Consider the following 15,383-nt stretch of genomic DNA (forward strand, 5'->3'; position numbering starts at 1 on the left):
TACATTATTATTAAATTAAAAATGTTCCTACATCAGCATACTCCATTGTTTTATTTCTTATACACGAAACATGAAATAGCTTAGGAATAATTTTTTATTCTAACATTACAATATCATTCAGATGTGTTTTAACCACAGAGTTCCGCACGTCGCTGTATTACTAGGATGAGAAGAGTTTAGCACACCGTGGCGCAACACAGCAGCCTTTTACACCAGTCTAGAATACATTCAGGACATCTGGTCATACACATGATGTGTCTTATAAGAGCTGGAGTGTTGCATATAGTTTGCGTCGTCCTCTGGGACTTAACGACACCGTAATCATTTTAAAGCACTAATTGATTTCATCTGAAAGAGGGAAAAAGAAAGAAAAAAAAAAACACTTGAGGACTACAGAGGCATCCCGAACAAAGTGAATGGAGAGGCCACATAATGAAGTGTTCGAGTTCATCGTTTGTGTGGTCTCAGCACACAGAACGAGTTTTTATTTTAGTTTCGAGTCCGTTTGCATCTTATGCAGCTCTTGTAAACACGCACCTAATCAAAATGAACATGAAATAAATGTTCAAACCCTGAAGTCAAGCAGGAATGTTTTTTTTTTTTGCAAGTAGCCTTTTTCCCCTAGTTATGATAATTGAGAAATGAGACAGAGGTGCCAACATGATTAAACAGTAATTTATTTAATCACTTCAGTGATGAAGATATCTGAAAATTACACATTTTTACAGTTAAAGCTGCTGATACCCAGAAAAAAAAAAAACAGAAAAACAATTCACTTAGGGGGAAATGGCAAATTTTGTCTTTCTGCCAAAATCGAATAGCTTGGGGAAACCATCTATAGCAATTTCTGTGGTGAAATTGTTTATACTCTTAGCCTGTTAAGATTTCCTTGTTAGTCATGTTGGCACCTCTGCTAGGCAATGGCTGGATAAATATCAATTCTTTAAAATAAAACATAAAAAATAAAATGAACAACTGGATGGCAGTTACTGAAACAGCAAATGTTTCACACAGTCTGTTGCATATCGACTTGTTCCTTTAAGCACTTGTGTAAATGAATAAAATAGCATTTGAGATGCAGTCTCTTGTGTTGCTAGTGATACAAAAATGTCTCACAACAGAACGTGATTTGATAGAACGTCTACCCCGAAGTAGCACAGACGATGGGTTCATGAAGCAAGAGCACATCCAGGATTAACCAGTGTGCAAGACTGAAGTTGTTTTAGTCGTACAAACCTCATCATTTCTGACCTTTACTACAGCGCCGCCCCAATAACACCTTTATCAACACTTTTCTTTAAATTTTCACTCCGAGTCCATATACTGATTAAACTTTTCACTCTTCGTACTTCTTAAATATAAAACCAAATATTGCTGGACCACAAAAATATTTGAAATACACAATTGTGAGATTCCACTTTAAATTTATATCGCAAGGTGTACTGGTACAATCAGTACAGGCACAAGACTTTGGCTAATCAGTAAATTGGTACACCATTAACTTTGGCAACTTTATTTGTAAAATAATCAAAGCCAATAATAGCTACCGTGACCATCAGCACTGATGTGTTTTGAGGTACTTAAAATTAACAAATAAAAAATCTCTTCAAAACAACTGAAGACAATCTGTACCTCAATCAAGAGGATTGCTTGGTTAGACATGCTGTATCCAGGCCTTTAAAATATACTAAACGAATGACCTTTAGGAGAAATTTAAAAATTCTGTGGCCATTAGCATATCATGCTTCATGAAAAGCAAAACAAGATTTCAGCTTGTGTCCAGTAAACACAATATTTCTCTAAATTAAATCAATGGCCTCTCAGTGACCACAGTTCTAATCTATTGACCCATTTACTCAAGCAACAACCAAAGAGAAAAACTAAAACATTCAGATTTTATTAAGAAGTACAAAGAGTGAAACTGCGGTAAATGTTAAAACCTATAAAGAGAAAATCTAAAATAACATTTCCACATCCTTTATAAATATCTTCCATGGCATAGTTGTACTCCCAGCCTGAGGAATAAAACCGCTGCTGACGAACCGCCTAGTTTGCGATTTTCTCGATTTCATCCAAATCATCTGTGTCCAGTTTTTCGATTTTCTTGTCTGTGAGGGAAAAAATGAATGTGAATTAATTAGACTTCTAAGAGGACAAAACATGATTATAAAAAGTTTAGTTCCTGCTTGCAGTTTTGGGTGTGGCCTGTGCATCACATTTAAGTTACGAAATAATATTGTATCAGCAAAAATATCAAATTTAACCAAAATGTATTTAGTGTTTTATCCATGCATGGGAATAAAATCGTACAGAGGAGCAATGTCTGGAAACAAGACTGATCAGAGGATGCCACTGCAAAAATAAATTGGTTGCTTTGGCACCACAATTCAAGCACTGTCAGCATGCCTTTTTTCACTCAAGACAATGACCTCCTAATGGGGGGGGTCATCAACTTTTCATTTCCTTTTAAAAAATACAAATATTATGAGAGCAAACATTATGCTCAACTTACTGAAGTGCTCCTGAATGCGGTTGAGAATGTTCATGCTAAACCTGCTGTCCACCATGTTGATCGCCAGCCCTCTCTTGCCAAACCTCCCCGTGCGGCCGATCCGGTGCAGGTACGTCTCATTGTCTGGGTTTCCGTCCTTGTCCACAGGCAAGTCGAAATTAATAACCACAGAAACCTGCTCCACATCGATACCTGTAATTCATAAGGATGAGCGTGAGATTTAGGCTATGTTAATGCCAGCAGCTGTGTTATGGGAAAGCAGCAATCAATATACATTTTTTTAAAAATGATAAAAATAGATTGCCTCTATTCTTATTGCACCAGAGCAGAGCATGTTCAAAGGTGTTTTTTAAGAAAAAGATGAAGTGCCTTTGTCATAACACTGATCCTCTCTAACTGATCAGTTAACAACTCCGATGAAAAAAGGCATAATGCTGAAACATGGGTATATAATTTGTCAACCTGACATTTTAAAATTATAATGGAACTCGCATTAACTTTAGCGTCACCATAAATGCTGTTCAAGCGTAATGCACTTTCTCTGCCATTTATTTTTTCATCCTCTAAGGAAAGCAGCATCCTCCTCCACACCAGAGACCAGCTAAAAGGTTCAGTTATACACAGTTTCCTGCTTACAAAGATCCAGATAAGCAACTAACATCCTTTTAATACACAACTGTTAGTAATTACTGTCGATATACAGTATTGATGCAGATGTTTTTTTGTTGGTTACTGGGTATTTTTCACTACCGCTTTAGATCCCCAACATCCGTTTTGAACCTGAACCAGAATAATCTCGGTAAATATACTGTTTATATCCTCTAAACCCAATGCTTTGTTTAAATGATTAAAACAGTTTTAAACACTCTCCAAGGAAAGCTGATCTCAAACTTGTTCAAACTTTACCTCTGGCACAGACGTTCGTAGTGACCAGGACTTTCTCTTTGCCGTTGCGGAAACGCTCGATAACAGCTGCTCTCTGTTCTACCTGCATCTCGCCGCTGAGTAGCGCCACCTGATGGCCCTCCCTTGACAACTCTCCTGCTAGCCAGCCTGCTGTTTTCCTAGTCTGTAATCAAACAGAGGCAGAATTCACACACGACCCAACCGAACTAGACGCGCAACACGCATTATCCAGCTGAGAGAATTCATTGGTCGTACATGACAGAAGATCATGGCCTGTGCGATAGTGATGGCACCATAGATGTTACACAGGGCTTGGAACTTCTCCTCCCTGCTGTTACACATGACGTAATACTGCTTAATGGTGTCCAGCGTCTCCTCTTCCCTCTTTAGTTTGATGACGTTTGGGTCGGGGATGATTCGCTTGGCAAAGTTCCACACCGTCTCCTCGAACGTGGCCGAGAACAGGAGCATCTGGCAGGATTTGGGCAACATCCTGGGAATTATTAATAGAAGAGAAATTGCCCGTTAGTTTTAAATCAACACACTTTGGCTTAAAGTTATGGCTGAAAAACTATTATTGAATTGAAGCCTAATTGAGATGATTTTATATATCTAACATGTTTAAAGCAGGCCAGAACATTTGCCGAGTTTTATGTATTTTCAATAGAATTGGATTGTTTACTGCTTCAGACAGGATAATAAAGCCATTTTCACATTAGACACAAATGATATGGGCCGTGCGCAGGAACGACTGCATGGACCAACTTGTCCACAACTGCAAAATGTGTGTGCTGCATGCAGTTTAGCAATGCTCCTGAGGTGAAAGAAAGACGTCTTATACCGTGTAGGATAAGAATGCCTCGCACACAGATTGACAGCACTGGTAACGTCGTGTCAGTGATCTTACTGTACTTTCATGCTCTGGAACGATTGCCTTCCGTATCTGATTCAATCTGTGCACAAGTATGCTGTATCATTCTGAAGACCACCTTCACCAGCAGACATGGGCACAGTCCATGAGCATGGAATGCTTGTATTCTCACTTATCAAAACGAACCAGTCTTTGGGGTTGTGTTCTCAGATAAGATTTTAGGAAAAAAAAAAAAAAAAAAATGCGCCAAACCCGTGTCTATAATGCAAGATGTTTTGTTTGTCCATAAAGAAAATTTCACCACATTAGACGTTGATGTAAAGATAAGTGTGCGCATACACACCTCTGGATGCGAATGCTTTGGTCTTGGTGACCCTGTGTAGCGATCATGACATCTGCCTCATCCAAAACAAACACTTTGATTTTCTTTGGGTCGATGAACTTGAGCTTTTGGCACCAGTCTAGGACCGTGCCAGGGGTGCCGATCACAATCTGTTCCTGGAGCTTCACCCCTCTCTCCACTGTACAGACAGATGTGTCATGAGCAGATTTCATAAAATCAACACCACATCAATACTCAACTCAATCAAGAGATTAAATCCCCAATGCATTCTACACTATATTTTCAAAGGGATCATTACAAAAGAGAAGCATTAACATTGGACATGAATGTGGCCTGAAATATGAAAGCTCACGTTTGTTTCCTCGGATTGCATACACCAGCTGGACTTCAGGGTAATATTGGCCCATCTGCTCGATGACCTTGCCCGTCTGGAGGGCGAGCTCGTATGTAGGCGACACACACAGACACTAAAAGACAAACGGATGGGGGGGAAGGCAAAATAAATAAATACATTCATGTGTTGCTTTAGTTAGGAACGATGATATTCAGGCTGCAGGTTGAATATAAATGTCATTTTATTATGCACTTAAATCAAACAAACAGCGTCGTAATTCCTCATCAGCATTCTAGTCATTGAATGAAAGTATTTTCTTTAGCTTTTTAAAGAAAACATGCAAGAGTCATTGTACATATTAGATGTGCACTGCACAATAAAGTCCTTTTCTTCACTTCACAAAAGCTCTGGTCTGATGTTAGGTTGGGTTTTTACAACCTGGTTTTGTTTCTCTATGCACTGATATTCAGAATGATGTGGGACATACCTGAGGCCATCTGTGGTTGGGATCCACGTGACTAAGCATGGCCAAGACGAAGGCAGCAGTTTTACCCGTACCGGACTGAGACTGGGCAATAAGATTTTGTGGCCTGGAGGACAACGAGAGAGAAAAATACACAAAAGCAAATACACAGCATTTTTATTGCACATTTTTAACAAAGCTGAAGTACATTAATTGGTTTTACAATATTAGCTCTACTGCCAATATGAAGCGGCTTGTTAAGGACAGATTTTGAATTATAACTGGATCTTTGCCCCTTCCAGAGCAGCGGTCCCAAACTCCGGTCCTGAGGAGCCCCTTGCCTGCACATTTTGGTGTTTCTCAGCTACCAGCACACTTGACTTAACTCATCCTCCTCTTCTAAATAGACCTAGGTAAGATAAAGCAGGAACACCACTACAGAGTACAGGCAAGGGGCTCTCCAGGATCAAAGTTGCTGAACGCTGCTCTAGAGAATTAAAATCCGAGATTGCACTTATGGTCGAGTGATATAGCAAGATATCTCCCCATGACATTTAAGATTCACAAAACCTTTTAAAAGCATTCATGTTCCAGGAGAACAGTATGGTTTTAAGCTCCATTTCCAAAAAAAAAAAAAAAAAAAAAAAGATTGTGGAATAACGACAATTTAATCATGGAATTGATACAATAAGGTGATCTGAAAGTGCTGTGACTTCCAGAAAAACTGTCTGAATCAAATTACTGCAACACTGCCAAAAAAGTAATTTAGCTCCAAGCACCTTCTTGAGACGGCTTTTCTTTGGGCAGAATGGGTTCCTTAAACTGAATACTGTACACTTTTTTTTTTTTTTTTTTTTTATATATCAGAGTGCAGTGGTGGCTTATACAGTTAGAGCTCTAGTTTACTGATCAGAAGTTTGGGGGTTCAAGCTCCAAGCACTACCAATTTGCCACTTTAGTTAGCCCTTTAAGCAAGGCCCTTAACCCCCATCTGATCCAGGGGTGTTATATCCTGGCTGACCCGGGAGTGTAACACCAACTTTCTTACTGGGATATTCGAAAAAGTAATTTTACTGTGCTGTAAGGTAGCTGAATCTTAATTAGTAGGTTGAGCCTGTCAGGTCGAGTCTGATGAACAACTGTTAAAATTAAGAACTTGGAGGTTTAAGTCACTTACGGTTCTGCGAGCATCATGGGCAAGGCATTTTCCTGGATTTTGGATGGTCTGTTGAAGCCCATGGCATAAACACCTTTAAGCAGCTGAGGCTTTCTACAAGCACAATTACAAACAAATACCAAAAATAAATACATAAAAAAAAAGGGGAAAAGCACTACTGTAAATTTATAGGCAGCGCACAAACGAACTCACAATCGCAGCTCCTCGAAAGACTTGACCGAGTAAAGCGGAGAGTTCGGATCCCTCTGAAGAACTTCCACTTGGTTGGTGGTGTTCACCAAGTTGCTTCGTATCAATTTGTTTAACAATGACTGAGCCGCTTTGTCCTCTGAAAGCCACACACCACATTCGAAAGTGAAATATACAAGTATAAATGCTCACACTGATCAGAATAAGAAGCTAGTGTTTAAGCGATGAAGTGTGGGATAAAACTAACCTTTTTCTTCATCCTCAGTCTTCTCTCCTTCAGCCTTGGCTCCTAATTATAGTCAAGAGAATTGGATGTAATCACGTAGTGAGACCAAAATTTGGAGACGGAAAATAAATAAAATACACATGAAGTGGAAATGTAAAGAGTGTAAAACAATGTGGTATTCGTTTACCATTTTCCTCTGCTTTTGGTTTTTCTTCCTTTTCATTTAATTGAAGGGTGCTTATCTGTCGAACAAGTAAGGCAAGATGATAAATTTAAACAAATAGTGAAAGATTTTTTCTATTCTACAAAGTAGAGATGGGGGAGTTGAGAATTTAATTCAGTTATGAATTTCAATTATTTAGATGCAATTTATGCATCACACTGAATCCAAAATCTTTTTTTTTTTTTTACCATTTATAATAGGGATGAACTGGTTAATTTCAGTTTGATTGACCGTGCCCGACCGATCAGCCTCAAGATGTAAAAGATTCTCAACACAATGCAAAAGCTTCTGAGTGCTGCAATCGAAACATTATGGCGTTACGTTATCAAAATTTGCACACACTAAAAGCCTCCGATCTACTATTTTCTCCAAATTCTTTAAACAAATTACTCTTAAATGCACTCATTACTTCCACCAGTCTCAAAACAGGGCAAGCGCTAATTAGTTGAAAAAGTCACCCGTTCTTTACAGTCATTCAGGTGGTACACTAAACTATTTACACATTTTTGCCCCATGTGGTAAGAGTGATTTATTTGCTAAATTTGTTAGATAATTATGGCAAATGACAGAAATATGTACTAAACAAAAATTAGGGCTGAAACGATTCCTTGAGTAACTCGATTACAAAAAATGATCGAGGCATAATCTTCTGCCTCAAAGCTTCTTTTAATTAATCTTAAAAGCTTGCGTTATGTTTTTGCGCAATTATTTGTTTGCCGCGACACAGCACGCTTCCAGATGCAACACTGACGAAGAAGAAGCGCTTGCGTCACTCACAAAGCGGAAAAAGACGCAAATAGTTAGCTGTATATTGATTTGATGGAGCATTCTGCAAAATAGAAGGGAGCAGTAAAATTATCAGCGAGCCAAAAGAAACCAGCAAGAGAAAACGATGGAAATTGTCAGTAAAAGCTTATGTTATGTCTGAGCTGTACATTTTTTTACTTTCAGTTCTGAATGTTAAGTTGCACAACTTAAATGTTACTGTATAATTATTTATTTTAATGTGTTTTTTGATACTTAAAGTCATTTAAAATACCTTTAGTTTTTGCCTCTGAGAAAAAGCTTTAAAATAAGAATGTATGGCACTGTTATGCACTTAATTTATCTCAGTCAACTTTAAGCTATTCCTTGTAATGTGAAATGACAATGTTTATTTTAAAGAATAAAAGAAAACCACTTAATCTTTTTTTTCTCATATTTTCCATTGCTGTTTAATTAAGCAAAAGTACATTTTTTAAGATAACATTTTTGGTAGAATACTCCATAGCTACAGCCCTAATAAAAATGAAGTCTTTGTAGCTAAAAAAAAAAATAGTTTGCTTAATTTAAAGAAGCTAAATTCTTTTTTGTATTATTTAAATTAATGATTGAACATTTTATAGGTTTAAAATTGTAACAAAATTAGGGGGAAATACAATATCGTTTTGGGACATTTATAAAATTTTGATACTAGAATCACTAAATTAATCGAATCGGTACCTAGGTATCGTGATAGTATCGTATCGGGAGGAGACTGGTGATTCCCATTCCCACTCCACAGTGCACTAACACGGTATTTGTGAATCGGCCGGAAGCTGCATCATCATCATATTGAGCTAAATATTAAAATGACATACTGTTCACAATGTTTTTAATAAACAAAACCTATTAAATATAGGAAAGTATTAAACAAGCATAAACTGAACACGCCTGGATGGTAATTAAAAGATGTGAATAAACACCACCACTACTAACGTTAACGTTTAACCCCTACAGTGAAAGTTGGCTCGAGTCTAAGCAGCTAGCCAGCTAGCATACAAGCTTTGTTAGCTCTAGCCTTATCAACTTTCAGTTTGAAAAAAAAGTTAGCCAAGTACTGGAGTAGTACTAATGGTTGACTCTGAAATATTAAACGTAACAAAAGATAACGTGTTAAATATTAAAAACTGGAATATTAACAGATTAATTTGGGGAAACATGAAGTCTCGCGCTCACCGACTCAGCTGCGGCTTCTTGTTGATCCACAGCCTGAGCCCAGGAATCCGTAGCCATGTCCGTGAATCTTAATTAAAATACTTCTACTTAAAAACTCTTAAAGCTCTTGAGTTCTACGACTGGTCGTTAAACTCAGATAAGTTAAAAGTATCGTTTTAAAACTGCTTAAATAAAGCGAATTCATACAATGGCGTGCTGACTTCTCACAAGGTACGCTACGCTCACAAACCGCCGGGTAGAAACAAGTCCGTCAGTGCTAATGGTTCCTGTTTTTATCGGCTTCAAACGCACGCGCGGGGTGCGAATATTTTTCTGTTGATTTTATTTAGCATTTAAGTGGTTCTGGAGGAAACTATAAACAAAATGCTTATATAAAAACATTACATATTTTTTACTTGTAAGCTAATATAGGGACAGGAATATGACGTCGATATTTACATGATATCACAATGTTTAAAAGTTGACTGGACAGCAAAAGTGTAGCGATTGTTGATGAACATTTATAATTATAAACATATTTATTTATTAAAGCGATTTAAAAATTTAATATCTGTTAGACGGTTATAAAAAAAAAAGAGGGAAAAAATCCAACAGGTTGCCGTGAGTGGGCCAGGGTATTGATGTCACGTGACATTTTAGAACGGCCTACTGTAATGTTTTTTTCGTTTTTTTTTTTTTTTTTTTACAAAACTGTACTGTTTCATCATATTAGTTATTACGTGAATTTGTTATTTTATGTGTTTTGTATTTCAGGGCCACTGTACTTACTGGAGCCGGAGAAAATCATGCTCCAGGTTAAATTCCCGACCAGGTTTGATTCCTGTCTCTGTGAGTTTGCATGTTCTCCCCATGATTGGTGGGTTTCCTCTGGGTACTCCGGTTTTCTCCCACAGTCCAAAGACATGCACATTAGGCTAATTGCCGTTCCCATATTTGCCAGTTGTATGTGTATGTGTGCGATGGATTGGCATCCTGCCCAGGGTGTACCCCGCCTTGTGCCCTTAGGCTTTAGGCCACAACCCTGAAAACAGGATTAAGCGGTATGGACGATGAGTGATAGAGTGCATTGCACCGAAGTATTGTATTTTTATTTATTTGCTGTTCAAAGCAGAAATCAAATAATACTTCTATTGGTACTATTAACAGAAGACAAACAAATGTTCATACCAATCATACATTTATTATTAGACAACCACCTTTTACTTTTTCTATGGACATATACAGTATAATCATCCGTTATGAGCATGCTACAAACTTCATAATGCCAACTGATGCATGACACACTACCAGTCAAAAGGGTCAGCCTGTTTTATAAAACATAAAACTTTAAGTCGGGCATTGGAATAGGCCCTGAGATGAGATCCAGTTATACACTTTGCACACTGACACATTATTTCATAGGTGTATTGTTGATATATTTTGTGTTGCAAGCTAAACTGATCAAGAAATAAATCAAAACTCTTTCCATCTTATCCCATCCTATTCCAAGCACTGCAAGACTTTCATTACTTATTCACAGCTTCTGAGCCTGAGTCATGTTTGCAGTCAAAATGAAGACTTCTTCCAGAAATGTATAAGAACATATATGATTATTTTTTAATCATGGTTTATATAAAAAAAAAATCATGAATAACAGCATGACCTGCTGTACTACTGAGAGAACAAACACAAAGAAGATAAAGATGCATGAAAGAACGAAACAGTACCTCTGATGAGGTTTTACACACCCTTTGTATTTTTCTTATCAGTTTCTTGAGCGACTTTACCCAGGAGACTTAGTAAAACTATTCATGAATTAAAGCTATTAAATATGCTAAATGTCTCAGTGCTTCTCTAGTTTTAAAGAAAAACTTATGGTTAAAGAATTTATTTAATTTTAAGCAAATTTATTTTTAAAATATATTTTTAAGATGATAAAAATACTGGATATATAGTCAGTTTATTTTTCTTCTTCTTTTTTTTAAGGTAACCCCAGGATCAACACTGCATGAAAGATTACAAGACAACAAGTCAAAGACAGGCAGCATGTGGTGCAAGTATGCTGTAAATTAAATATTTATACAGGTAAAATATTACACAATGAGTAGCATGGCGGTGCAGGGGGTAGCATTGCCACCTCACATCTTTAGAGTTTAATCCTGGGTTCTCTTTCCAGGCTGTATTCCTGCCTCTTCCCCAGTGTTTAGGCATTACCACTGACCATGATAAAATACTTATAAAGTAAGAAGTTAGTTATTAATCTTTTTGGTTTGTCTTTTATTAACTTTAGAAAACATCAGGTTGAGATTTGTGTTGCTGGTTTCATTATTCAAGACCTAATGAAATGTAAGAATTTGGATTTTTAGATTTTTTGTTTCATTGTTTTTATGTTTGTACAATAGACATCCATCAGCTACAACATTAAAATTACTAACAGGTGAAGAGAGCAACACTGATTATCTTGGTACTGTGATGCCTGTCAAAAGGTGGGAGAGAGTAACACTGATTATCTCAGTGTTCTCAAAGTTGATGTGGTGTAAGCTGGAAAAATGGGCAAGCATAAGGATTTAGACAAGGTCCAAAAACAAGGTGGTATCAAAAAGGTTTAACACTAATTTTGTAACTTGCCAACAGATGGCAGCACAAGGCTGCAGAATCACATGGAGCCACAAACTTCATAAGTCAGTGTTCCAAAAGAACAAAAATCTTGTGTACATCTGGAGCTGTGGAACTGTGGCGCTATTCTGACCATGTGCGTTACGCCAAACTGCTATTTTATCACGGACAGCAAGTTAGAACAAAGAGTCGACGTGAAATTAGGTGTGAAACTGGGCAAATCTGCCACAAAGACGTTTGATATGATTCAGCAAGGTGTTTTGAGTGAGATATGCACTTCATGAGTGGAAGAACATCACTGAAAGACAACAAGGGATGACACTGTTGTGTGTAGGAAGTGAAGGCTAGCCAGTCTGATTTAATCCCACAAGAGAGCTACTGTAGCACAAACTGCTGAAAGAAGTTAATGTCGGTTAAGAAAAAAAGGTGTCAGAACACATAATCCATCGCAGCTTGTTGTGTATGGGACTGTTTTTAGCAGTCCAGTCAAAGTTCCCATGCTGACCACTGACCAATACTAAAAGCATCAGGTTGAGATTTGAAATATATGCAATAATCTCCTTTGAACTGATACTGTATGTCACTTACCTTGCATTCCACAAGGATGCACTATGGGAAGAAGATACTGTAAGCCAGCAGAGGGAGTGTGATGCTCTGGGCAATGTTCTTCTGGGAAAACTTGGGTCCTGGCATTCTTGTGGATGTTATTTTGACATGTACCTTCCACTTAAGCATGGTTTGAGACCAAGTTCACCCCTTCATGGAAACTGTGTTCCCTAATGGCAGTGGCCGTGGGATGTGCTGGACAAACAGGTCCAATCCGTAGGGGGGTCACATCTTGCAATTATCTTAGCACTAGAAATCACAGAACACCTTCAGAGGTCTTTTGGATTTCAGGCATTGACGGGTCAGATCTGTTTTGGCAGCAAGAGGGGGACCTCCACAATATTAGGCAGGTAAATTTAATGTTATGGCTTATAAGTGTGTGTAACTGCACAAACATCTTGAAATATAGATTTAATAATTTTTTTTTTTACTATTGTTCAGTTTAATTGGCTTCATTCCACTGAACACTGTGTACCAGGACACCATGCTATAACAGATGGTGTAATAAAAAAAGATGGAGTTCATTTCATTCATCTTTATTATCACATCTGTGAAAATCTTTAGAGCCTCATTGCTTGATCATTTTAGAATTTTTAGAGAGAAATTACAGTGCAAAGATCCGTACTGGGCACCCCCTCAGAGAGAGAGAGAAAGAGAGAGAGAGAGAGAGAGAGAATGAGAGGCTTGAACTATAGTGGTCTGTAAGTGCAAAACACATTAGCAGTCCCAAAAACACTTCTTGGCTTTTGTTATGCAATCTTCATGATAACAATGATAACATTATGCAAATGCAACCATTTGAATAATGTTTCATAAATTATTTCACGCACAAAAAATAGTTTTGCTTGTCATTCGGTACTTTCAGGTACTTTACATAGATGACTTGATAATCCATTGTCTTAATGCCAATTTTTTTGACAGTTTTTTTTAACACATATCCTAAAGATCATATTTAAAAATCTTTGGCTTTTTTGGCCAAAACCCCAAACACAAAATTGCTAAATTCTATAAATCTCTAGCAAAAGAAAAAACTGTATATCTCTTTCCAATCGGGTTTTTTTTACTCACAAAAAAACATATTAAACACTCACACCATAATGACACTCACACCATAAGATGATGATGTCTTTATAAGACTCTGTCTCTTTCTCCCTGTCTCTCTCTCTCCACAAGCCAAACATGGCACTCCTGAGTTAGAAGTGATCCAGACCCATTCTGCCCTCTGGCCCTGTCTGACACATCCTAGTGTCCCGCTTCTTATTTGAGTTCTTGTCACATGGAGGCCTCTGGCTTGCTGCTAAAGATGGCCCTGTGGGGTTTGCTTGCGATGCGTTTGGTGACTTGGGATGGTTCCACTTGACCATGATCTTGGACTCGGTAGATGCAGGCATTTTTTCTCTGATGACTTTTAGTCAATAATTTGGGACTGCAATTCCTATAACCAGTTTTGTACCTGAGCCTTTAATAATGAAAGTAAAAATCGTATTGACTTAAACACATCTCCTGTTATAGAAGCTGAACTTCCAGCCTCCTAACACACAGTATGACTGCAAATCAATCCGATATCACCCAAATGAGAATTGGTTTATCTGGTTCCTGTCAAGGTTTCTTCTTATTGCCATCTATGGGAGTTTTCCTTGCCACCGATGATCTCATCTTTATGATTTATACACATTCACACACTTCTCTTACTTATTTCTATTTTTTATTGATTCTGTAAAGCTGCTTTGGGACAAATACCTTTGTTAAAAGCTTAATATAAAAAAAGAATATTGAATATGAATAGATACAGTATTTCCAACAATACAAACTTTCTATAATTTGCTCAATAGAAACTTTACTATAAATATCCCAGGTTTAAGCATTACACATTTTTTTAATTTTTATTAAAAAAAAATGTTACAGTAATGTATATCTAATCAAATGTATATAAATAAAAGCTCACAAATGACATGAATGACAATTTTAGAATAGGGTGAATTTCTACTTCAAGTTTAAAAAGCTTCGGATGCTGGAAAAAAAAATCATCACACTATAATGTCACTTATTGTTACCAAAAAGTTATTACACACTTTTCAGCATAAGTGTAAAGCATCAGCCGAGGCCCAAACCCGCAGGCATCCTAATTGCATTAGATTCCATGTTAAGACTTTCAAAAAGCCCTGGATGCTGGAAAAAATGGTTAGAAAAACAAGAGGACCCTTCACACACTATGACAACATAAGGCGTGCATAGCCCTAAAAAGTAAAACAAACACAAAAAGACAAAAACTAATGCAAAAAATATAAGCAAAAAGAAATTACTCTGCATCCTGACTCTTCTTTTGCTATTTTCTTTTGTCCACACTACCTTATCCACATCGCAGGCTATGTTCTTGTTGGCTATATAGTAGGTAAAGTATGTTTCGGAGTGATGGATTCAGTTGTCGAAGGCCCCCACATCAATCTCATCACATGCATCATTTACTGACTGTAGACTAGGCCCACATGTAAGGGGATGGTGGTCTTATGTTTCACCATACCAAGTCAAAACTCTTCAAATGAGTTCAGGAATGGGGAATGTAGTGAAAGGTAAGGAACAAGAATTTGTGGGTTTCCAGTTAACCTGTTGAAAACCAGAGCAACCAGCTAGAAACTCATCCTGTCATCATACCTAGGCTTCTCTGGTCCACGCCTTTGCTTATATTCTAAGGAACAGTGTTGGTATGGCAATGGAGAATGCCTTTCTGAGAAATGGTGATGTTCCCTGCATCTTGTCCATGGACAGTGGCCAAAATTAATAGGTTTAGTCCCTATCCCAGTCTTCTGGTTAGATTAAAGCTAGGCTAATCAATAAAATATAATGGATGGATGCATTCACGTCCAAGACACTGAAAAAATTTATGAAATAGAGTGTTTAGTATGGTAAAGCACAGTAATGTAATATCTTTATATAGCGCTGATATGATTCACAGTACAGTAC

General features: G+C 37.4%; 1 protein-coding gene across 1 annotated transcript; it reads right to left on the bottom strand.

The window, feature by feature from the left end:
• Positions 1-1,875: 1,875 nt before the first annotated feature.
• ddx19b (DEAD-box helicase 19b) lies at positions 1,876-9,452 on the bottom strand. Its single transcript, XM_053484465.1, has 12 exons — positions 9,222-9,452; positions 7,209-7,263; positions 7,043-7,084; positions 6,799-6,934; positions 6,607-6,699; positions 5,454-5,556; positions 4,985-5,099; positions 4,633-4,810; positions 3,674-3,911; positions 3,419-3,581; positions 2,513-2,704; positions 1,876-2,108 (listed from the first exon to the last, which is right to left on the bottom strand). Exons 1-12 carry the CDS (start codon positions 9,276-9,278, stop codon positions 2,047-2,049), a joined length of 1,434 nt encoding a protein of 477 aa, XP_053340440.1. The 5' UTR covers positions 9,279-9,452; the 3' UTR covers positions 1,876-2,046.
• Between the last annotated feature and the right edge of the window lie 5,931 nt (positions 9,453-15,383).

Source organism: Clarias gariepinus, chromosome 23 (genome assembly GCF_024256425.1).
Source record: "Clarias gariepinus isolate MV-2021 ecotype Netherlands chromosome 23, CGAR_prim_01v2, whole genome shotgun sequence".
NCBI lineage: Eukaryota > Metazoa > Chordata > Actinopteri > Siluriformes > Clariidae > Clarias > Clarias gariepinus.